This window comes from Erythrolamprus reginae, unplaced genomic scaffold (assembly GCF_031021105.1).
Source record: "Erythrolamprus reginae isolate rEryReg1 unplaced genomic scaffold, rEryReg1.hap1 H_40, whole genome shotgun sequence".
NCBI classification, from domain to species: Eukaryota; Metazoa; Chordata; class Lepidosauria; order Squamata; family Dipsadidae; genus Erythrolamprus; species Erythrolamprus reginae.
In genome coordinates, this window is record NW_027248496.1 from 61,503 (window position 1) to 85,735 (window position 24,233).

The 24,233-nt window shown below is 46.8% G+C and overlaps 1 protein-coding gene across 1 annotated transcript in view; it reads right to left on the bottom strand.

The window, feature by feature from the left end:
• Window positions 1-4,638: 4,638 nt before the first annotated feature.
• The window catches only part of LOC139155659 (chitobiosyldiphosphodolichol beta-mannosyltransferase-like), a 52,365-nt gene continuing 32,770 nt past the window's right edge, over window positions 4,639-24,233 (bottom strand). The window contains exons 9-13 of the mRNA XM_070730888.1: window positions 19,052-19,111; window positions 17,748-17,858; window positions 16,319-16,433; window positions 9,810-9,885; window positions 4,639-4,868 (exon numbers count right to left, since the gene is read on the bottom strand). Of these exons, the coding sequence (XP_070586989.1) occupies window positions 4,737-4,868; window positions 9,810-9,885; window positions 16,319-16,433; window positions 17,748-17,858; window positions 19,052-19,111 (494 nt within the window). The 3' untranslated portion in view covers window positions 4,639-4,736. The remainder of the gene's footprint in view (window positions 4,869-9,809; window positions 9,886-16,318; window positions 16,434-17,747; window positions 17,859-19,051; window positions 19,112-24,233) is intronic.

The window sequence follows — 24,233 nt, forward strand, 5'->3', positions numbered from 1 at the left end:
CCATGTTGGACTCTCCGCAGCAGTGCATTGGAGAAAAAAAAAGATTTTTTTTTAATTTACCAAAATTTATTTATTTATTATTTATTATTTGGATTTGTATGCCACCCCTCTCCGAAGACTCGGGGCGGCTCACAACAAGTGAAAAAACAATCCAATACATAGTCCAATTAATTAAAATATTATAAATTTAAGAAAAACCCCTATACTAACATACACACACACAAGCATACCATATATAAATTCAACGTGCCCAGGGGGAGATGTTTAGTTTCCCCATGCCTGACGGCAAAGGTGGGTTTTGAGGAGTTTACGGAAGGCAGGAAGAGTAGGGGCAGTTCTGATCTCCAGGGGGAGTTGGTTCCAGAGAGTCGGTGCCGCCACAGAGAAGGCTCTCCCGCTGGGGCCCGCCAACCAACATTGTTTAGTTGACGGGACCCGGAGAAGGCCCACTCTGTGGGACCTAATCGGTCGCTGGGATTCGTGCGGCAGAAGGCGGTCTCGGAGATATTCTGGTCCAGTGCCATGAAGGGCTTTAAAGGTCATAACCAACACTTTGAATTGTGACCGGAAACTGATCGGCAGCCAATGCAGACTGCGGAGTGATGGTGAAACATGGGCATACCTGGGTAAGCCCATGACTGCTCTCGCAGCTGCATTCTGCACGATCTGAAGTTTCCGAACACTTTTCAAAGGCAGCCCCATGTAGAGAGCATTACAGTAGTCGAACCTCGAGGTGATGAGGGCATGAGTGACTGTGAGCAATGAGTCCCGGTCCAGATAGGGCCGCAACTGGTGCACCAGGCGAACCTGGGCAAACGCCCCCCTCGCCACAGCTGAGAGATGGTTTTCTAATGTGAGCTGTGGATCGAGGAGGACGCCCAAGTTGCGGACCCTCTCTGAGGGGGTCAATAATTCCCCCCCCCCCAGGGTAATGGACGGACAGATGGGATTGTCCTTGGGAGGCAAAACCCACAGCCACTCCGTCTTATCCGGGTTGAGCTTGAGTCTGTTGACACCCATCCAGGCCCCAACAGCCTCCAGGCACCGGCACATCACTTCCACCGCTTCGTTGACTGGGCATGGGGTGGAGATGTAAAGCTGGGTATCATCGGCATATTGATGATACCTCACCCCATGTCCTTGGATGATCTCACCCAGCGGTTTCATGTAGATGTTGAATAGCAAGGGGGAGAGGACCGACCCCTGAGGCACCCCACAAGGGAGAGACCTCGGAGCCGACCTCTGACCCCCCACTAACACCGACTGCGACCGGCCAGAGAGGTAGGAGGAGAACCACTGAAGCACAGTGCCTCCCACCCCCAACCCCTCCAACCGGTGCAGAAGGATACCATGGTCGATGGTATCGAAAGCCGCTGAGAGATCGAGGAGCACCAGGACAGAGGATAAACCCCTGTCCCGGGCCCGCCAGAGATCATCCATCAACGCGACCAAAGCGGTTTCCGTGCTGTAACCGGGCCTGAAGCCCGACTGCTGGGGACCTAGATAATCGGCTTCTTCCAAGGACCACTGGAGCTGGAGTGCCACCACCTTCTCGACAACCTTCCCCATGAAGGGAAGGTTGGAGACTGGACGATAGTTGTTAATTACGGCTGGGTCCAGGGAAGGCTTCTTGAGGAGGGGGCGCACAAGCGCTTCTTTATAGAGTGATGGAAAAACTCCCCTCCCCAAGGAAGCGTTGGTAATCTCCTGGGCCCAGCTCCGCGTCACCTCCCTGCCGGCCGAGACCAACCAGGAGGGACACGGATCCAGTAAACAGGTGGCGGAACTCACAGCTCCAATGGCCTTGTCCACTTCATCAGGTGTCACCAGATCAAACTCTTCCCAGACAGGTGGACAAGTACGTGCCCCAGTCACCTCGACTGACTCATTGTCAGTCGACTCTGTTTTACAATTGGAGTCGAGGTCGGCCCGGATCTGAGCGACTTTATCAGCGAAAAACGTGTTAAACTCCTCGGCACTACTCTGCAATGGCTCCCCAACTCCCCCCTGGTTAAGAAGGGAGCAGGTCACCCTAAACAGAGCGGCCGGGCGGGATTCCGCTGATGCAATCAAGGCGGCATGGTACGCGCATCTTGCCGCCTTGAGCGCCACTTTATAAGTCTTAATAAAAGCTCTTACAAGTGTTCGGTCAGATTCAGACTTACTCTTCCTCCATCGCTTCTCTAGACGTCTCTTCTGGCGTTTCAACTCCCGGAGCTCCTCGTTGAACCATGGAGCTCTACGGGGTCTAGCGCCATGGAGAGGTCGCAAAGGCGCAATCCGATCAAGAGCCTCCGCTGCAGCCTTGTTCCAGGCTTCCACAAGAGACTCCGCCGAACTGTGGATGAGTGCATCTGGAATAACCCCAAGCGCCGTCTGAAAGCCCTCTGGATCCATCAGGTGTCTGGGGCGGAACATCTTGATTGGTTCCGCCTCCCTGCGGGGAAGGATTGGAGCCAGGAAGTCAAGCCGTAGTAGAAAATGGTCTGACCATGACAAAGGCAACACTTCTAAGCCCCTTAATCTCAGACCATTGCTCAATTGCTCAGAGAGGAATACCATGTCGGGTGAGTGTCCCCCCTCATGAGTAGGACCCTGAACTACTTGAGTCAGGTCCATGGTTGCCATGGTGGCCATGAACTCCTGTGCCAGTCCAGAGGCTTCGCCGAGTGACGGCAGATTGAAGTCCCCCAAGACAATAAGTCTGGGGAACTCCACCGCCAACCCGGCTACCTCCTCAAGCAGCACAGGCAGGGCTTTTGACACGCAGCTGGGAGGCAGGTACGTGAGAAACAAGCCCACCTGAACCCCTAAGTCCAACTTCATCAAGAGAGACTCACAACCCGCAATCTCTGGAGCAATGAGTCCACGTAGGCAAAGGCACTCCCTGGCTATAATAGCCACTCCTCCCCCCCTTCCCTGGGGTCGAGGTTGATGCCATATCTGAAACCCAGCTGGGCAAATTTCAGAGAGAGGAACTCCTCCCTCTGGGCCCAGCCAGGTTTCAGTAACACATGCCAGGTCGGCCTCCTCATCCAGGATTAAGTCCCGGATGAGGAGAGCTTTATTTACCACCGACCTGGCATTAAGCAGCAGCAACCTGAGCCCAGGGCCAGAATTACACTCATCACCAGTACCCAAGGTTGAGCTCACAGAGCCAGAACAAGGGACTGTTATTAAGCAACGGTCCCTCGTTCCCCTGGAACGGCTAACTCTGTGGCCCCCGCCATATCTGCCTCTCCCCAGCAACACCGGGATATTCTGACCCTCTGTCGCCCCAGAGATCAGTGCCCCCTCCCCTCCTGCCTCTCCGGCGTCAGGTGGGCCAAGTCTATCATTCATACTATTTCCATTTATCACATTCATACCATAATCCCACCCGCCCCAACCATTACATTCATACCAATCATTCATCCCATATCTACCCCAATCATCCATTAATTACAAAACCCCCTAGTAATATTAAAATGAATTAAATTAATAATAATTAAAATATTAATAATATATATCACAATATAAAAATAGAGAATAAAAAAGTTCATAGATTATAGTTAATAATATAAAATCCGGGCTTAGCTATTAATTAAAGTTGGTAAAGTGCAAGGTTCTAAAGTGCTAAAAAATATAGGAAATAATTGAAAATCAACTATCCATCAAGCCAGCAATACTGACACCAGTTCTTAAAGGTGAGTTCTGGGGAAAAAAGAATTGATCAGGGGGAAAATGTTGTTGAGGGAGAAGTCTTGGCATATTGTTGCTAAGTTTTTGGTGCCAGCCACTGCCACTGGCAGGCACTCTCGGGTCTTTCTCTGAGTTCTCAGTCACTTCCACTCCTCCGCTCTTACAATACTTCCAGGTCTCCAGACCCTCTGCAGTCTTATAAGGTCTTAATAGAAACTCCATGTGGGCTCAGTAGGGCGAGCTTCAGGCACTGTCTCAGTCTCAGTTCCTCTTTCCTCCTTCCTCTTTCTTTCCTCTCCTTCCTCCCACTAGTTCATTCCTCCATAGTCCCTCCGGCGCCGGGTGCTCCCACCATACAGCTCCTTGACGCCTCGGGTCTATGCAGTGGGAGGAGGGCAATTTCAGACATCGCCCCTCTTTCTCCCCTCTCTCCTTCCTCTCGGTGCACGCTCTCTCCTCCCGTCAGCTGTCCTTCCTTGCACACTCGAGACCCCTCCAGGGGACCATCAGCTTCAGACCTCCTCCAAAAAAGGCTTCCCCCGGAGTCTGGGTCGTCCAAGCCAGTTGTTTCTTAGTTGGCTCCCTCTCCCTGGCCGTCACGGTCCTCCACTCTTCCCTTCTCCGACTCACCCGACTCACTCCCGACTCATTCCCGGCAGCGCGGCTCAGTTGTAGATAGTAGCCACCATTCCTCCGTGTCTCCGCCAACCCGACTCCAGGCGTGTTCGTGGCCAAACAGCTCGTCACCGCCATGAACACCGCCGAATCTGGGGTTTCAGGAAACGGGGACACTTCGCCTCCCCAGAACTTCAAGCAGGTTTGCTGACTCGACGGGGGGTTCCTATATTTTTCTTTGATGTTTAGCCGTAGTCCGGTGGAGCTATATTCCACCCTCCTCCTCCCCTATTGGTAGGAACTCACCAATGTCATTTAAAAAGAATTCAATTCAACATAAAGTTTGTCTTAACATTTTTAATTAAGCCAATTTTTGAATTTTCAAATACTGGCAGGATAATAAAAAATTGGAAAAAGACATAATTTATCACAAACTAATGTTATTTTACGTTAAACAGAGGAAATACTGTCTGTTCCCAGCTTTCATCCCATCGTTGTTGTTTGACCTGGCGAAGATTTCTTCGGAATAAAGCAAGTTGGCTTTCCTCAGCAGAAAATTCACGAAAAAGCATCTATAAGACAAAAAAACAAAACAAAACACATTGATTTAAAAAAATGCTATGCATTGAGCAGTATGGAGGATGAAATAATAATAATAATAATAATAATAATAATAATAATGATAATGATAATAATAATTTATTAGATTTGTATGCCGCCCCTCTCCGAAGACTTGGGGCGGCTCACAACACAATGCACAAAGTACAAATCCAATATTAAAAAAACAGATTAAAAACCCTTATCACAAAAATTAATCACACAACCCAAGCAAACCATACATAAATCATAGTAGCTAAGGAGAATATCTACTTCCCCAAACCAAGAAATTGACATACCCCTAGCTGTTCCATTTTATGCATGGTTTGTCTAGACCAGTGGTCCCCAACGTTTTTTCCACCAGGGACCAGTTTCAGCAAGACAATTTTTCTATGGCCCGGTGGGGGCGGAAAGGGGTGTGGTTGGGGGCGGGATTAAGCATGGGGGTGCTGGTCCTCCCTGCCCCTCTTTCCCACCATCGCCCTGTTGCTGGCAGAACCTGCCTCCCAAGCCCTCTTGCCCAGCGGGAGCTAAGTGCTGTAGAGGGGGTCAGGATGGCCCTCCTGCCTCCCCCCAGCCAAAAATGCAAAAGTGCCCCGCGGCAGAAGCCAAAAGAGGCTTGAGCCTCCCGGTCCTTCCCGCCCCTCTGTCCCGTCCATCGTCCTGTGGCCGGCAGAACCTGCCTCCCGAGGCCTCTTGCCCAGCGGGAGGCGAAGCGCTGGAGGGAGGGGGCGGCGGCAGGACGGCCGGCAGCTGCTGACTCCACGGACCGGTGCAACATGCCCCGCGGCCCGGTACTGGTCCGCGGCCCGGTGGTTGGGGACCCCTGGTCTAGACAGTATGTTTGTTTTTTATAAGGGTTTTTAAAATTGTTTTTTAATATTGGATTTGTAGTTCATGTATTATTTGTTGTGAGCCACTCCGAATCTTTAGAGAGGGGAGGCATACAAATCTAATAAATTATTATTATTATTATTATTATTATTATTATTATTATTATTATTATATGTGAAAACAATCTCATACAAGCAGTATTAAGATCAAATTGAAGAGAAATTTCCTGACAGTTAGAACAATTAACCAGTGGAAGTTGTGAATTTTCCAACGCTGGAAGATTTTAAGAAGAGAAGGGATAACCATTTGTCTGAAATAGTATAGGGCTTCCTGCCTAAGCAGGGGCCTGGACTACAAGACCCCCTTCCCTCTCTGCTATTCTATTCTCTATTCTATTCTATCTATTCTATTCTATTTAAAATAATATCGAGAACTATTAAAAGGATGAAATTGTATCATTTAAATACAGTAGTACCTCGTGATACGAACCCCTCATCATACGAACTTTTCGAGATACGAACCCAGGGTTCGGAAATTTTTTGCCTCTTCTTACAAACTTTTTTTGCCTTACGAACCCGCCGCCACCTAACTGTCACTTTCCGAAACAGTTGGGGCGCTTCTCGGCGTTCTCCTGAACGCCGAACCCGGAAGTTCGGCAAAAGTTCAGGTTCGGGTTCAGGAGAACGCCGAGAAGCGCTGCTGCCCGCCTGTCACCTTCCCAGAAGAGCCGTGGAGCTTTCGGCTGGTCGGGAGGCTCAAACAGAGGTGGGGAATCCCAATAGGGAATTCCAGGGGCGGAGCTTTGACGTCACGGAGACGTCCTTCCTGGCCGGCCGAAACGGGGACTCATTAATTGGTTTTCCATTGTTTCCTATGGGAAACATTGTTTCGTCTTACGAACTTTTCACCTTACGAATGTCCTCCCAGAACCAATTAAGTTCGTAAGACAAGGTATCACTGTATAAGGATTATGAAAACTATAGTCTAAATTCACATAGTGACCATTCAAAAAGTTACAACAGCACTGAAAAAAGTGACACGGCCATTTTTCACACTTACAACCTTTGAGGCAGGATCATATGAAGAAAATTCAAATGCTTGGCAACTGATTCATACTTATGATCGTTACTGTGTCCCAGGGCAATGTGAACTCCCTTTGCGATCTTTCAACAAGCAAAACCAACGGAGAAGCCTGGTATGCTTAACGCCCATGTTACTAACTTATCAACTGCAGTTATTCACTTAACAACTGCAACAAGATGGTTCATATAATGGGACAATACTCAACTTAACAAATGTCTCATTTAGCAACAGAAATTTTGGGCTCACTTGTGGTTGCAAATTGTGGATTACCTGTATTTTGTGTGGTCCAAAATTGTGTGTTACAAATATTAATAGATTTTTTAAAAAGAAACAAAAAACTTACACAGGAAAAACTCGTCATTCAATTTTCTTATTGTCGATTTTTTTCTTAAGAGGAATTAAATTTACTAGAAGGAAATTTCTATTTGCTCCCTAATTACATCCCTCAATATTAAAAAAGTCTTGATCAATGCCAGATTCACTACTTTAGAAAAGGTTTAGAAAAGGCTGTAATCTCAACCTTTGCAAAATGAATTGTTAATTAATTCTTAATTACTGTAATTAAAAAAAAACCTAGCAAAACTCTTTGAAGGCTGAAGGGATCAAAGAGAAAATTACAGGCTCACTAGCATACAAAAATAAATTGGTTTGCCTCTGGACTAGCTTTAGAGGATGGAAAGTGATATTGTTAAGATGGGCCCTCAGGGACTTTAGGAGATAATTAAATATACATTTAATTCCTCCCTTTGCAGGAACAGTGATACCTTGTCTTACGAATCCCTGGTCATACGTACTTTTTGAGATACGAACCCAGGGGTTAAGATTTCTTTGCTTCGTCTTAAAAACCCTTTCCGTCTTACGAACATGAGCCCGGGTCCCTGGACTCTCTTGCTGCATGTGTGCTCACTTACTGATACAGGGATTTCCCATTCGTTTCCTGCCCCCGCTGAGATTCCCCGCCTCCTTACTGCCAGCTGAAGCACGTGGGATTTTCCCTTGGTTTTCCAGCGGCTGGCCAAGATGCCCCCCTTCCTCCTCCTTCTGGCCGGTGGAAGGTGAAGCACTGAGGGGTGGGGGGGCAGGCCAGCCCTCCTGCCCCCCCCAGCCGAAAACACAAAGGCAGTCTGCCGGCGGCGGCTTGAGCCTCCCATTCGTCCACGCCGCTTCGCCCTGCCTGTCACACTGGGCGAAGCGCTGTGGGGAGGGAGTCAGGAAGGTCCTCCTGCCCCGCCCCCCAGCCAAAAACACAAAGGCGGTCTGCCGCCACCCACTTGAGCCAGGATGACAGGTACGGCAAAGTGGCGTGGAGCAATGGGAAGGTCAAACCGCTGCTGTCGGCGGACCTCCATTGTGTTTTGGGCTGGGGGGGGGCAGGAGGACCTTCCTGACATCCCTCCCCCCAGCGCTTCGCCCAGGATGACAGGCAGGGTGAAGCGGCGTGGAGCAAAGGGAGGCTCAAGCCGGCGGCGGCTTGAGCTCCACGCCGCTTTGCCCTGCCTGTCATCCTGGCTCAAGCGGGCGGTGGCGGACCTCCGTTGTGTTTCAGCTGGGGGGGACAGGAGGACCTTCCTGACTCCCTCCCCCCAGCGCGTCGCCCAGGATGAAAGGCAGGGCGAAGCAGTGTGGAACAAAGGGAGGCTCTTTCCCTCTCTCTCTCTCCCCTCTTTCTCTTTCTCTCTCTCTCTCTCACTTTCTCTCTCTCTCGCTATGTCTGTTGCTCTCTTTCTCTCTCTCTTCTTCTCTCTTTCTTTCTTCTCTGCGGAGGCCGGCGAAGGTTTTTGTTTGAATGGCAGGGGGATGGGGAGCGCCCGCACACCTGACATTCCAAATCACCTTCGCCGGCCTCCACTGTGAGAAGAACGCCTGCCCTGCCTCTCCTGTAGCCCCTTCGCCAACAGCCGGGACGAAAGCGCTCTCTGCAAAGGGACTGTGAGAGGGGCGGGCATTCTCGAAGTGGCTAGTGGCCGGATTGGGAGGACGAAAAGCCGTAGCCACCAGCGCCGCTGCAGCCACCGCTTAGGGAGGAGCCGCGCCCCAAGGCGGGAAGCAGAGGAGGAGAAAGAGGGGCGGATCGGGCGGGGGGCAACCGTGAGAAGCCAGGGGCGCAAGGGGGCCGGAGGCGCTGGGGGTGGCCGTGGTTCCTTGTGCGGCCTTGGAAAAGGGTGTGCGGGGAGGATATTTTGGGGCGCACGGCCACGCACCTTAAAGGGTACATTGATCCAGATTGTTTGGGGGGGGGAATAAGCTGACTCTGTAAACCACTTGAAGTGGGCTGTAAAAGCATTGTGTATATAAATCTAAGCGCTATTACTCTTCCTTTTTTCTTTCCTTCCTTCCTTTTCTTATGTCCTTCCACCATGCACAGTGCTTAGAATGTATTCTGCCGACTATCAGCAGTTTGATCTAACTGGCTCAAGGTGGACTCAGCCTTCCATCCTTCCGAGGTGGGTAAAATGAGGACCCAGATTGCTAGGGGGCAATAGGCTGACTCTCTAAATGGCTTAGAGAGAGCTGTAAAGCACTGAAGTGGTATATAAATCTAAGTGCTATTGCTATATACTGTAAGTGTAAGTGCTGTTGCCATTATTTTTTCCAAATAGGACTTAAAGGTGACATGGGATCAATGCCATCTCAACGTCAACACCATAAGATGACAAGTTGTAAGATTATCAAGGAATTGCTAACATAAGAGAACCATGATTGGTACTATATGTCCATTCTCAGATTCAAAGGAAGTTGAGAAATACCGCAGAAAGTGGGAATTCAGGCCGAAAAATAAAGAATGGAATGGAATAATGGGAATAGGAATGGGGAGTGGAGAGAAGAGAAGAGAGCGGAGAGAGGAGTGGAGTGGAGTATGATTGGACACACAAGGAAATTGTGTTTTAAGCTCTCCACATACATACAAGCAACAAAGTGATAAATCATAAGATCCAATCATTATGCAAACAACCCAAATCAAGCAGAATCAAGAACTAATCTGAAAAGTATCCTCCAACCTTCAGCTGTTCTGCAAGTTCGCTCCAGTCCTTAAATATCAAGCCATTCACTTCGTGTTTCACCAGTTCGTGCAAACTGCAAAAGAAATCAGGGTGCAGGAAAAAAGATCTCATTAGTGGGGGGGAGGGGGGGGACAACCTGCAGCATGGAAGGCCTTTCTAAATAAAAAGGGGGTGCCTGGAATTCTGCAAAGGAGTCTGTGATGGATTTCTGCCTGCGTTTTGAGTAGCTGGTCCTTGCTATTTCTGAACATGGAAGCCACACTCGGTTCTCAATGGAGTAACAACCAATCTGATAGAGCAGAGGTCCCCAACCGCCGGTCCGCGGACCAGGACCAGGCCGTTGGGGTTTTTCAGCCGGTCCACGGCACCAGGGCCCCCTCGGCCTTTCCGCACCACCAGCGGTGCTCCCCCCGCCAGCCAGCCAAGCCCCGCGCTGGCCGGAACCGGCTCCTCGCTCTCCCCCCCGCCGCCCGCCGCGTTTGCAGGAGGTGGGGAGGGTCGGGCGGCCCGCCAAGGCCAGGAGGGACGCTGCTGCCCCCCCTTCCCTCTCTCCGCCCGCCGCTGCGCCTCCTTGACGCCGAGAGGAAATGCCGGCAAAGGTTTTTCTCAGCGGAGGCCGGCGAAGGTGATATTCAATGTCGGGGGCGCACGGGCGGTTGTGTGCGCTCCCTATCTCCCTGCTAGCCCACTCGGAATATTCAAAATAAGAAAAGCCTTTGCCGGCAAAGGTTTTTCTTATTTTGAATATTCCGAGTGGGCTAGCAGGGGGATAGGGAGCGCGCGCAACCGCCCGTGCGCCCTCGACATTGAATATCACCTTCGCCGGCCCCGCCTCTCCTGCAACCCCCTTGCTGAGAGCCTGGGACGAAAGTGCTCTCGGCAAAGGTGAGACAGGCAGGGCGTGCGCGCGCGCGTCACCGCTGAGAAGAATGGAGAGAGAACGAGAGTGAGTGAGAGCAACAGACATCAAGATAGAGAGAAAGTGAGAAAGAGAGAGTGAGAGAAAGGGGGGGAGAAAGAGATAGCAAGAGAGAGAGAACAAGAGAGAGAAAGAGCGTGAGAAAGAAAACAAGAGAGAAAGAGTGAGAGAGAGAGAGAAAGCAAGAGACAGAAAGAAAACAAGAGAGAGAAAGTGAGAAGAGAGAGAAAGAGGGGGAGAGAGAGAGAAAGAGAGAGGGGGGAGAGAGAGAAAGAGAGGGAGAGGGAGAAAGAGAGAGGGAGAGGGGGGAGAGATAGCAAGAGAGGGAGAGAGAGAAAGAGAGAGGGAAAGGGGTGAGAGATAGCAAGAGAGGGAGAGAGAGAAAGAGAGAGGGAAAGGGGGAGAGAGGGGGGAGAGAAAGAGAGAGTGAGAGAGGGAGGAGATAAAGGAAGAGGAGAGAGAGAAAGGAAGAGAAAGAAAGAAAGAGGGATAGAGAGTGAGAGATGCTCAGTGAGCCTTTCTTTGAAGTTGCCTTTCTTTCTTTCTCTTTCTTGCTTTCTTTCTTGCTCTTTTTCTTTCTCTCTTTTACCTTCCCTTCCTCTATTTCTTCTTTTCTTTCTCCTTCCTACCTTCTTCCCTCCCTCCCTCCCTTCAGTCCTTCCTCTCTTACTCTCCCCTTTCATAAGTTTCCTTGCTTCCTTCCTCTGTTCCTGTCCCTTCCCCCTTTCTTTCTTTCTTTCCTTCCTTCCTTTCCTCCCTCCATTTCTTGCTTTCCTTTTCCTTCCTCCCTTCTTTCCTCCCTCATTCCCTTCTTTCACTCCTTCCTCTCTTACTCTCCCCTTTCACACCTTTCCTTGCTTCCTTTGCACCCTTCTTCTGTTCCTGTCCCTTCCCTCTTTCCTTCCTTCCTTCCCACCCTCTGTCCATTCATTCACCCATTCCTCTCTTGATTGCCCCTTTTACGGCACCGCTGACAGCTAGCTCCCCCACCACCACCACCACCGGGCCATGGAAAACTGGTCTAGCTTAAAGCCGGTCCCTGGTGCAAAAAAGGTTGGGGACCTCTGTGATAGAGGACTGGGCACTAAAACATACGAAGAGTGGTTGCAGGAGCTTTGCAAGAGCGTCAGTGGTGCAGTGGTTAGACTGCAGTTTTGCATGTTACTTCTGCTGATCACCGGCTGCCAGCAGTTTGGCAGATTGAATCTCAAGGTTGACTCATCCTTCCAAGGTTGGTAAAAATGAGGACCCAGATTGTTGGGGGCAATAGGCTGATTCTGTAAACCGCTTAGAGAGGGCTGTAAAGCACTGTGAAGTGGTATATAAATCTAAATGCTATTGCTAATGCAATTGCTATGGCCAGTCTGGCAAAGAGAAGGACCAGGGGAGAACTGAAAGCAGTCTTCCAATATTTCAGGGGCTGCCACAGAGAGGAGGGGAGGAGGTCAGGCTGTTTTCCAAAGTACCCGAAGGCCGGACAAGGAATAACGGATGGGAGCTGACCAAAGAGAGATTCAACCTAGAAATAAGAAGGAACTTTATGATGGTCAGAATAATCAACAAGTGGAATAGCCTGCCTGCGGAGGTGTGAGAGCTCCAACACTTGAGACTTTCAAATGGAGATTGGACTGCCATTTGTCCAAAATGGTGTAGGGACTCCAGCTTGAGCAGGGGGGTTGGACTAGATGGCCTACAAGGTCCCTTCCAACACAAACAAACAGGCAGACAGACAAACAAAATGTCTGATTCCATCCAATTTGGTGCATTCCGGTAGGGTTTGGAATTACAACCTCCAAAATGTATTTATTTATTTATTTATTGGATTTGTATGCCGCCCCTCTCCGTAGACTCGGGGTGGCTAACAACAGTGATAAAAAACAGCATGTAACAATCCAATATTAAAATAACTAAAAAAAACCCTTATTATAAAACCAAACATACATACAAACATACCATGCATAAATTGTAAAGGCTTAGGGGGAAAGAGTATCTCAGTTCCCCCATGCCTGGCGGCAAAGGTGGGGTTTAAGAAGCTTACGAAAGGCGAGGAGGGTGGGGGCAATTCTAATCTCTGGGGGGAGTTGGTTCCAGAGGGCCGGGGCCGCCACAGAGAAGGCTCTTCCCCTGGGTCCCGCCAAACGACATTGTTTAGTTGACGGGACCCGGAGAAGGCCTACTCTGTGGGACCTAACTGGTCGCCGGGATTTGTGCAGCAGAAGGCAGTCCCGGAGATAATCTGGTCCAGTGCCACCAACACTTTGAATTGTGACCGGAAACTGATCGGCAACCAATACAGACTGAGGTGTGTTGGTGCAACATGGGCATATTTGGGGAAGCCCATGATTGCTCTCGCATCTGCATTCTGCACAATCTGAAGTTTCTGAACGCTTTTCAAAGGTAGCCCCATGTAGAGAGCATTACAGTAGTCAAGCCTCGAAGTGATGAGGGCATGAGTGACTGTGAGCAGCGACTCCCGGTCCAAATAGGGCCGCAACTGGTGCACCAGGCGAACCTGGGCAAACGCCCCCCTCGCCACAGCTGAAAGATGTTTCTCTAATGTGAGCTGTGGATCAAGGAGGACGCCCAAGTTGCGGACCCTCTCTGAGGGGGTCAATGATTCCCCCCCTCACAGAGTAATGGATGGACAGATGGAATTGTCCTTGGGAGGCAAAACTCACAGTCATTCCATCTTATCAGGGTTGAATTTCAGTCTGTTGACACCCATCCAGACCCCAACAGCCTTCAGGCACCGGCACATCACTTCCACTGCTTCACCGACTGGACAAGGGATGGAGATGTAAAGCTGGGTATCATCTGCATACTGATGATGCCTCACCCCATGCCCTTGGATGATCTCACCCAGCGGTTTCAAGTAGATATTACATAGTAGGGGGGAGAAGTCCAACCCCTGAGGTACCCCACAAGGGAGCAACCTAGAGGTCGACCTCTGACCCCCCAACTACGACCGACCAGAGAGGTAGGAGGAGAACCACTGAAGAACAGTGCCTCCCACTCCCAACCCCTCCAGCCGGTGCAAAAGGATACCATGGTCGATGGTATCGAAAGCCGCTGAGAGGTCCAGAAGCACCAGGACAGAGGATGAACCCCTGTCCCGGGCCCGCCAGAGATCATCCATCAGCACGACCAAAGCAGTTTCCATGCTGTAACCGGGCCTGAATCCTGTTGAGAGCCTAGATAATCGGCTTCTTCCAAGGACCGCTGGAGTTGGAGCGCCACCACCTTCTCAACAACCTTTCCCATAAAGGGAAGGTTGGAGACTGGACAATAGTTGTTAAGAATGGCTGGGTCCAGGGGAGGTTTCTTGAGGAGGTGGCGCACAAGTGCCTCCTTGTAGGGATCCGGGAAGGACCCCCTCCCCAGATAAGTTAAATTGTAGCAGTGGTGGAAGGCACCTGGCTGGGGAAGGCATTCCGGAGGGTCGGGCCAAAGTTCAACGACAACACAGAGAGATCCAACCGAGTCCAGTTCTTTATTGCTTCTATGTACAGGCAGTCCTTGATTTAGAGCGGTTCCCTTAGTGACCGCTGCAGCATCCCCGTGGTCACATGATTTACATTCGGATGCTGGACAACTGACTCATATTTATGGTGGCTGCAGAGTCCTGGGGTCAGGCAAACACCTTTTGCAACCGCCCTCACAGGTTGCCCTGAGTCTATTTGGAGGACAGCCTGTAAATTTAATTAAATAAAATAAATAAATAAAACCTTCTTGCAAGCAGAGTCAACTATGGGGAATCTCATTCACTTAACAACTGTGTAACTAACGAGAAAAGTCGCAAAAGGGGGTAAAACTCAAATGTTAACAAATGTCTCATTTAGTAACATAAATTTTGAGGTCCACTGTAGTTGTAAATTGAGGGCCACCTATAATCAACAAGACTCTTCCCAGATTAAAGCTATGACTGTCTAATCTCCTACAGGTAGTCCTTGATTTATGGCTATTTGTTTAGTGATGGCTTAAAGTTACGACAGCACTGGGGGGAAAAGGATTTTAAGACTAGACATCCCACTTAGGACTGTTACCATTTCCCCATAGTCACACCATCAAAATTGGGGTGCTTGGAAACCGAAAGTATTTACAGTGGTTGTATTGTTTGGAGGGTCGTGTGATAGCAAACTACCCAGCTGACTGCTTGCTGACAGCGAAGTCTATGGGCGAAGTCCGATTCACCTAATGACATGATTCCCTTAACAACTTATGTGTATTACTGATCCTGGCAAAAAGACCATAATATCAGGTGTGAGTCATTTAACAATGGCCTCGATAAGCAATGGAAATTTTGGGCCCAATTTTGGTCATAAATTGAGGACTATCCTGTAGACATACCCTGGGAGATTCTAGGGCTGTGATGGCGAACCTGTGGCATGCGTGCCTGAAGTCGCACGCTGAGCCATGGCACCTGGCACATGTGGGGGCGCTCGTTTCTCTTCCGCATTTCTGGCGCACATGCGCACACCATGATCAGCTGGCCTTTGTGCATGCAGCAGTGCCAGAAGCCGGAAGAGCTAGTCTTCTGTTTCCCGGTGTGAGAATGTGCGCTGGCCAGCTGAATGGCGTGTACGCATGCGTGGCAGTAACTGGAAGACTTGCCAGCCAGCACACATGTGCACACTGGAAACCAGAAATACATTTTCTGTCATGTGCATGTCACCTGGGCTGCCTAGACAAGCATGAAGTGCTCCCTTTTTGGCACTTGGCACCATGTGCATGCACGCACACTCCTGTGATTCACACGCACGAATCAGTGGCCGATTAGGTACCACAGAGTGGGCCTTCTCTGGGTCCTGTCGACTATGCAATGTCCTCAGGGGAAGAGCCTTGTCTGTGGCAGCCCCGGCCCTCTAGAATAAACTCCCCCCGGAGATCAGAACTGCCCACACCCTCCTTGCCTTTCGTAAGTTGTTGAAAACTCACCTTTGCCACCAGGCATGGGGAAATTGACACCTCCCCTAACTACTGTTTTATGTATGGTTTGACTGGATTGTGTGATTATTTTATTAATAAGGGTTTTTAAATTGTGTTTTTAGATATTGGATTTGTACTTTGTTATTATTGTTGTGAGCTGCCCTGAGTTCTCGGAGAGGGGCAACATACAAATCTAATAAATAATAATAATAATAATAATAATAATAATAATAATAATAATAATAATAATTTGGCACTCAGTGCCGAAAAGGTTCGTCATCACTAGCATGTGCCTGACCTGAATCCTTTCCTCCTTCCCCCATGCACTTAATAATAACAAAAACAGAGTTGGAAGGGACCTTGGGGGTCTTCTAGTCCAACCCCCTGCTTAGGCAGGAAACCCTTCACTACTTCAGACAAATGGCTATCCAACATCTTCTTAAAAATTCAGGACTGGGCAGCCTCTTGTTTTGGACCCCTGTCTGGAATGGGCTTCCTCCTCTCTGGGAAGCTGTGGTGGTACTGCCCAAATTTTCCTCCACCTCTTCTCCAGCGGCACATACCATGCCAGCAGACATTTTCGGGGTTCCTTGTTTTCAAGAACACTCTAGAACAGAGGGGCGAGTTTTTAACAACCCCCCACTCCCACAGAAGCCCTTACCACTGAAAGTGTACTGCGCACACGGGCAAGCAACAGCCGAACATATCCACCACTTTCATCGGCAGATCTAAACCGCTGGAGGATTTATGAAGACAAACCCCTAAATCGGCTGACCCTGTAAAAGAGAAAGAGGAGATTTCAGGGGATGTAGAACTGCTCAATCAATCAGAACAGAGGAGGACAGGATCTTGGAGGGCTTCTTAGTCCAATTCCCTGCTCAATACCATTTCAGACTAGGTGACGGTCCAGTCTCTTCTTAATAGCCTTCAGTGATGGGAGACCCACAACTTCTGGGTCTCCCATCATTGCGCAAAAACACGGCGCATAGAGGGTTTGGGAGGTCTGCAGAGTGTACCTTAGGGCTGGGGGAAGGGAAAAACGCTAGTTTTTGCAGAAAAGAGTGAAAAAAGCCCGCCCCCCTTTATTTTGGCAAAAAAGGAACATTTTTTGCCTTACCCCAGCGCTCAAGAGCACTCTGCAGGTCTCCCAAACCCTCTGTGAGCTCAATTTTTTGCAAAAATGGGCCAAATTTTGCAAAAAAAAAAACAAAAAACAGGGCATGCAGAGGGTTTGGGAGACTTGCAGGATGCTCCTGGAGGCCATGGAGGACAAATCCTTTTTCTTACTTACCTCTTCAAAATAATTATCAACCGTCTTATACACCGGTGCATCTTAGTCAGAAAAATACTGTAGCTTTTGCCCTGAATGCATCTGAATGATGTTCCATATCTGTTTAAAAACTGTTCAACAGTTTAAAAACTTGGCTCTCCCAGTTGTCTTATTTTATTTGTTCAATTTCAAATTCAAAGTCTTAGTTTGCCAATAGAATAGCTTCATGTTGGGGGTGGTTAATTAACAACCGATCCCATCCTCTCCCATCTTTTTAAGCTAGGTTGCTAGTACAGAATTTATAGTGTTATATTCGTAATACTCTGGGAATTGGGGAGGGGTGGTTGCATGAGAGGAAAAATACTAGCCACAACAATTTCTTTCCAGAGATTGAAGGTCATCCTTTGTTCAGCACCAGCCGGAAATACAGGGGAGGATCGTGGACGTTGAGAGAATCAAAGTGGTCCATGTGATGAACTTGTGGGTGTGGGAACGAGGGATAAACCTTAACCTGGGTGCAGAACTGTAGGAAAAGTTAATATTGGGTTGACTACAGTTCGTAACCAACATGGCTCTGTTAATAAATTGGAACATGAAAGAAGGCCTAGGTTTGAACTCTGATTTATTTCTTGGATGTTAATTGGAATTGTGACATTATTATAAATTATGGAGTTTCATATTCTAATATTTGTAAGCCACCCATACTTTTTGTGTGGTAATATTAATGACTAATAAATGTTTACAAATAATACAAACACACCAACCAGCTGATAAATCTAGTTGCTATCATTCCGCAAGAGAAAAATAAAACTTTCCTTGCCTAGTAACAGGGCGTAGTCTTCTGCTTCCAGCCAAGGGGTGCAAATCTGGATGTGCTTGAAGTGCAGGGTAGCCATCAACTTGGTGTAATGGTCCTTCAGGGGCCCTTTGCCTTTTTATAAGAGAACACATACATGTAAAAAAAAGTTGACAGAAGAGAATATTTGTAGCTCAGGGTTGAATTGAGGGCTCCTTGATGCTCTGTGAGCTTGGAGGTTTTGTTGCAGACATTTCATTACCAAAGTAGGTAACATCATCAGCACTAGTAGGGTGTGGGGTTTGCTGTCGCTTTATATGCTAGTTGCTTGCTGTGTCAGTGTTGGGTGGGAGTCGTCTTGGTGGGTCCTTGATTGGGCCGTTGTTTATATTCACTGCTTTGTCTAAATTGATAGGTCCTTAACCGGGGTATTATTGGTGTTCTTGATTATTGGTCTAATGTTTAATCTTGGTGTTAATCTCTCCTTATTGGTCTAATGTTTAATCTTGGTGTTAATCTCTCCTTATTGGTCTAATGTTTAATCTTGGTGTTAATCTCTCCTTATTGGTCTAATGTTTAATCTTGGTGTTAATCTCTCCTTATTGGTCTAATGTTTAATCTTGGTGTTAATCTCTCCTTATTGGTCTAATGTTTAATCTTGGTGTTAACCTCTCCTTATTGGTCTAATGTTTAATCTTGGTGTTAATCTCTCCTTATCTGGCTAATTATACTTTATTCAAGCAGGTGCTTTGATCTTCTTGTTCCTTTCTGGTTTGTTGATTGTCTTTTTTTTGAACGGTATATAGTTGTTATTTATCTCTTTGTGCCTGTCGATAGCTGATTTATCGGAGTGCCGGGCTTCTGGGAATTCTCTAGCGTTTTTGGAATTGGCTTGGTCTAGGATGTTCAGCTTCCCAGTTGAAACAATGGTGGAGATTCCCATGTGTTGTGAAAGTAACAATTTTCATCATGTCTTCTGATTGCTACTTGGTGTTCAAGGAGGCACTCGGAAACTGAAAGCAAAACTCTCTCTCATCAAGCATTGCGATTGTTACCTAGTTTGGCAGTGAAATGTCCACAAGGTAACATCCAAGCTCAGAGAGGACTAAGGAAAGGCTCTTCTCCAAAAGAATTGTAGGACAAATCAACAACTTCTTATCATTTTTATGACCTGCTGTTCCAAATACTTAGAGCAAGAATTGATGCCATACAAGCAGCTAAGTGTTAAGGTGCTTCCACTTCTAAATGAAAGCATTTCACGCAGCAGCTCAAAATACTGGAAGAAATCAGGACTGAATTTTGAAAAACGGACCATTCAAAGGTGCTACCTGTGATCACACACACAAGAGAAGGAAGTTTTGCTCCGTTGCTGACACAGCGCTCATACTCTGTAGGAGGGAAAAAGAGAGCAAAGAAGGTGAAAATATTCACACAGGCTACAAAAGGAAACTTCCCTATTTAAAGTAAGCCGAGAATTTTGAAAACTGAGCTGGACTTTAGTGAGATTTCAAAGGGAATCTATGCTCAGTTTGTTACAGCAAGCCTGAGCTTTATTAACGCAGTGGTTAAAGTGCAGTACTGCAAGCTGCTTCTGCTGACTGCTGGCTCTAGTTCACCAATTCAAATCTCACCAGGCTCAAGGTTAACTCAGCCTTTTTTTAAAAAAATATTTTTATTGATTTTTAACAATTTTTATATCACACAACATAAAACAGTGCATAGTGAATTGTGCCCACCACCCCGACACACACACATTCCCCACCACCAATTTGGGGGTGTTTCTTGTATAGTCCACTTAACCCAAGAGCAATATATCTGTTTACATATTATAGAGTGATTCCAATTTATTTCTTGTAGCTTGGTCTCGGATTCTGCTCGTCATATATCGTCTTACCTTGTCCCACCGTCCCATCAGCTGTCCCACCTCAGTTTCATTATCCAAATTTATCCTTTTTTCCATAATTTCAAATTGAATATGGTCCACCATGTACCTATACCAATTTTGCATTGTCCATTTTGTCGCATCCTTCCAACCCAAAACTATTACTGCCTGAGCGCTTTCTATTGCTGCTTTTTTTATTTCTCTAAATTCTCCCATCGCATTACTTTTTACTAGTACTGCCATTTCCTTAGTGATTGTCCATTGTATATTTAGCATTCTATTGATATCCTCTTTCACTTTTTGCCAAAATTCCTGCACTATCGGGCATTCCCAAAACATATGCATAAACACTCCTTTGTCTTGACACCCATGCCAACAATTCCCCCTGACATTCTGCTGAAAATGTGCGAATTGAATAAGAGTAAAATACCACTTATGTAATATTTTCCTTCTCATTTCCCTGATTCTTGTATTTTTAATTTTCCTTATATCTTCTACTATATTTTCCATTTCTTGTACCTCTACTGGTATCTCATTTTGCCACCATTTAGTCAATCCATCAATCGTATCCCCTTCTGACTGCACTAGCACTATTAGTTGCTTGCGCCTTTATACCCTCACTTTTTTCTCTTATTATTTTCTCTAACCCTGTCTCCTCCCTCCATAATACTTCTTTATTCTCCCTTTCATTAAGATATTTACATATTGCATTTATTTGTAGCCACCTTCCCTTACCTAACCACCATTCTATACGATTTCTACTTGGCCTGCCATCCTTCTCATATAACTGTTCTATCTTAGTTATCCCTCTTCCCTTCAACTCTCCTATAACCTTATTTAAGTTAGTTTCATTTTCTCTATTTATTACATAAAGCGATGACAGTTTAGATTTATATACAGTGGTCCCTCGATCATCGCGAGGGTTCCGTTCCAGGACCCCTCGCGATGATCGATTTTTCGCGAAGTAGCGGTGCGGAAGTAAAAACACCATCTGCGCATGCGCAGATGGTGTTTTTACTTCCACCGCAGCAGCGAGGAGCCGAAGATTGGGGTTTCCCCGCCGCCTCGCTGCTGCTGCTTATCCGCGCGCGCGCCGCCGGGGCTTCCCCCACCCACCCGGTTAGTGTTGTTGCTTCCCAGCTGGGAAGCGGGCCTCGCGCGCGCGCCGCCGGGGCTTCCCCCACCCACCCGGTTAGTGTTGTTGCTTCCCAGCTGGGAAGCGGGCCTCGCGCGCGCGCCGCCGGGGCTTCCCCCACCCACCCGGTTAGTGTTGTTGCTTCCCAGCTGGGAAGCGGGCCTCGCGCGCGCGCCGCCGGGGCTTCCCCCACCCACCCGGTTAGTGTTGTTGCTTCCCAGCTGGGAAGCGGGCCTCGCGCGCGCGCCGCCGGGGCTTCCCCCACCCACCCGGTTAGTGTTGTTGCTTCCCAGCTGGGAAGCGGGCCTCGCGCGCGCGCCCACGCCGTTGCTCGCGCCACTTACCGGGGCAAGAGGGGGAAGACCCAGGGGAAGCCGCTCAGCCCGGTGGGGAAACTCCACCATCTACGCATGCGTGGCCATAGAAAAAAAGGGCACGCATGCGCAGATGGTGTTGTTTACTTCCGGGTTGAAAACTCGCGATATAGCGTTTAGCGAACATCGAGATCGCGAAACTCGAGGGATCACTGTAATCCTATTTTCCCCTGCCATTTTTTCCAAATTTCCATAGTCCCTTTCATTGGGCCTATTAAATTACCTAAGTCACTCCTATTCCACTTTCTAAAAATTAATTCTCTATTCTTCATCCCGTTTATCTGTTTTTCCAATTTCACCCATTTATTTTCACCTAATTGCAACTCCATTAACCTTTCCATTTGAAAAGCTTCCCTATACAGCTCCAAACATGGAACTCCCCATCCCCCCTCTCCTCTTTTTCATTCGCAATTAACCACTTTTTTCTTATTCTTGGTCTCTTGTCTTCTTCAATCCAATAATTTAATTTTTTGTCCCACTCTTTAACCTTACATACCGATAGCCCCCCCGACAGCACCTGAAATAGGTACATCATCTTGGGAGCTATCATCATTTTTAAAGCTCTTATTTTAGAGAGTCTCCTTAGCTTTTTATCTTTCCAGCTCCTCATCTGTTTCAACATTTTCCTCCATATTAATCTATAATTAATCTCTTCAATTTTCGCTGGATTTTTCAATAACCAAATTCCCAAATATTTTATTTTTTTGAGTCCTAATTTCAACCCTGATTCTTTCCTGATTTCTATCTGTTCTCTCGGATCTGTATTTAAACACATAATCTCTGATTTTTCCATATTAACCGACAGTCCCGATTCCTGCTTAAACTCTTGTAAAATATTTATTATACCTTTAATCATCTCCATCGGGGTCTGGGTCAATATAATTGCATCGTCTGCAAATAAATTTATTTTCATTTCTAATTCCCCTATTCTATATCCTGCCCAAGTGTTATCTTGTCTTATCTTATTAGCTAAGATCTCTATTGCTATTACAAACAATTTTGGAGATAAAGGGCATCCCTGCTTGGTGCCGTTTAATATTTTAATACTCTGCGTTCTTTGTCCATTCACTCTTATATATGCTTCATTTCCTTTATAAATCTCTTTTATAGTTTCACAAAATTTCCCCCCCATATTTAGTTCATTACATAATTTATATAAATAGCTATGGTTAACTTTATCAAACGCTTTATAAACATCTAATTTCAAAATTCCCAATTTCCTTTTAGTAGCGGTAGCATGGTGCATCACATTCATTACATTTCTAATTGGTTCACTTATTTTCCTTCCCTTCACGAATCCATATTGATCCTCTTCAATTATTTTTGGTAAAATATTTTCTAATCTATTTGCCAGTATTTTCATAAATATTTTATAATCCTGATTTGCCAAACTGATCGGTAAGACCCAGGCTCTCTTAAATCTCGACCCATCTTCGGAATGGTAACAATTTCTGAAAGCTTCCATGTCTGCGGGATATCATGATTTAACAATATATTATTGAACAATTTCCCCAAATGCGGCAACAACACATTCACATAGGTTTTATAGAATTCCCCTGTAATTCGGAGAGGGGCGGCATACAAATCTAAATAATAAATAAATAAAATAAATAAATAAACCCATCCGGGCCCGGTGCTTTGGCTTGTTTTAACCCTTTAATTACTCTAGCAATTTCATCTTGTGTAATTTCTGCATTCAAAATTTGTTTATTTTCTTCACTTACTATTTTCCCAACCTTGAGGACTCCTATCTTCACTTGCTCCTCTTTATACAAATCTTCATAATATTTCCTCATTATCTTCTCTAACTGGTCATTACCATATCTAACCACTCCACTAGTGTCCCTCAATGCTAAAATACATGATTTTTCTTTCCTCTTCTTCAGATATCTCGCCATTTGCTGCATTGATCTTGTCCCCCAACTCTGTATTTTTTGTCGCATCGCCATTCTCATCTTGTTCCATTTGATCTCATCATACACCATCAATTGTTTCTTTTTCAATTTCAATAAACTATTCCAATCTCTACTTTTAGTTAATCTTAACTGCTCTTGTATCAAATCTATTTCCCTTATCTTCCTTTCCCTCTCTCTACCCCACCTCTTCCTAATATCTGCTTCCATACATATACATTGTCCCCTCATGAAGGCCTTACATGCATCCCACACAACTGATTGTTTAATATCACCCACATCATTAATTCTAAAATATTCAGATAACTCTGTTTGCAATTTCTCTTTATCTTGTTCCCTAGCAGTTACAACTGCATTATATCTCCAAATTCTTTGATTACGTTCCTGACCTATTTCCAATTCTGCCAATAGTGGGGCATGATCTGATATCCATATACTTTTAATGTCTACTTTTTTAACTTGTATATTGCCTCCCCTATTCATTAATATGTAGTCTATGCAGCTAAATGTATGATATCTTGCTGAATAATATGTAGCTCTGTTTATTTATTTATTTATTTATTATTTATTTATTATTTGGATTTGTATGCCGCCCCTCTCCGAAGACTCGGGGCGGCTCACAACAAGTGAAACAAATCATAAATAATGCAATTAATTAAAATATTTAGAAATTTTAAAAAAACCCATAAACTAACAGACACACACACAAGCATACCATGTATAAATTAAACATGCCCAGGGGGAGATGTTTCAATTCCCCCATGCCTGACGGCAAAGGTGGATTTTAAGGAGTTTACGGAAGGCAAGGAGAGTAGGGGCAGTTCTAATCTCCGGAGGGAGTTGGTTCCAGAGAGCCGGTGCCGCCACAGAGAAGGCTCTTCCCCTGGGGCCCGCCAACCGACATTGTTTAGTTGACGGGACCCGGAGAAGGCCCACTCTGTGGGACCTAATCGGTCGCTGGGATTCGTGCGGCAGGAGGCGGTCTTGGAGATATTCTGGTCCAATGCCATGAAGGGCTTTAAAGGTCATAACCAACACTTTGAATTGTGACCGGAAATTGATTGGCAGCCAATGCAGACTGCAGAGTGATGGTGAAACATGGGCATACCTAGGTAAGCCCACGACTGCTTTCTCGCAGCTGCATTTTGCACGATCTGAAGTTTCCGAACACTTTTCAAAGGTATCCCCATGTAGAGAGCATTACAG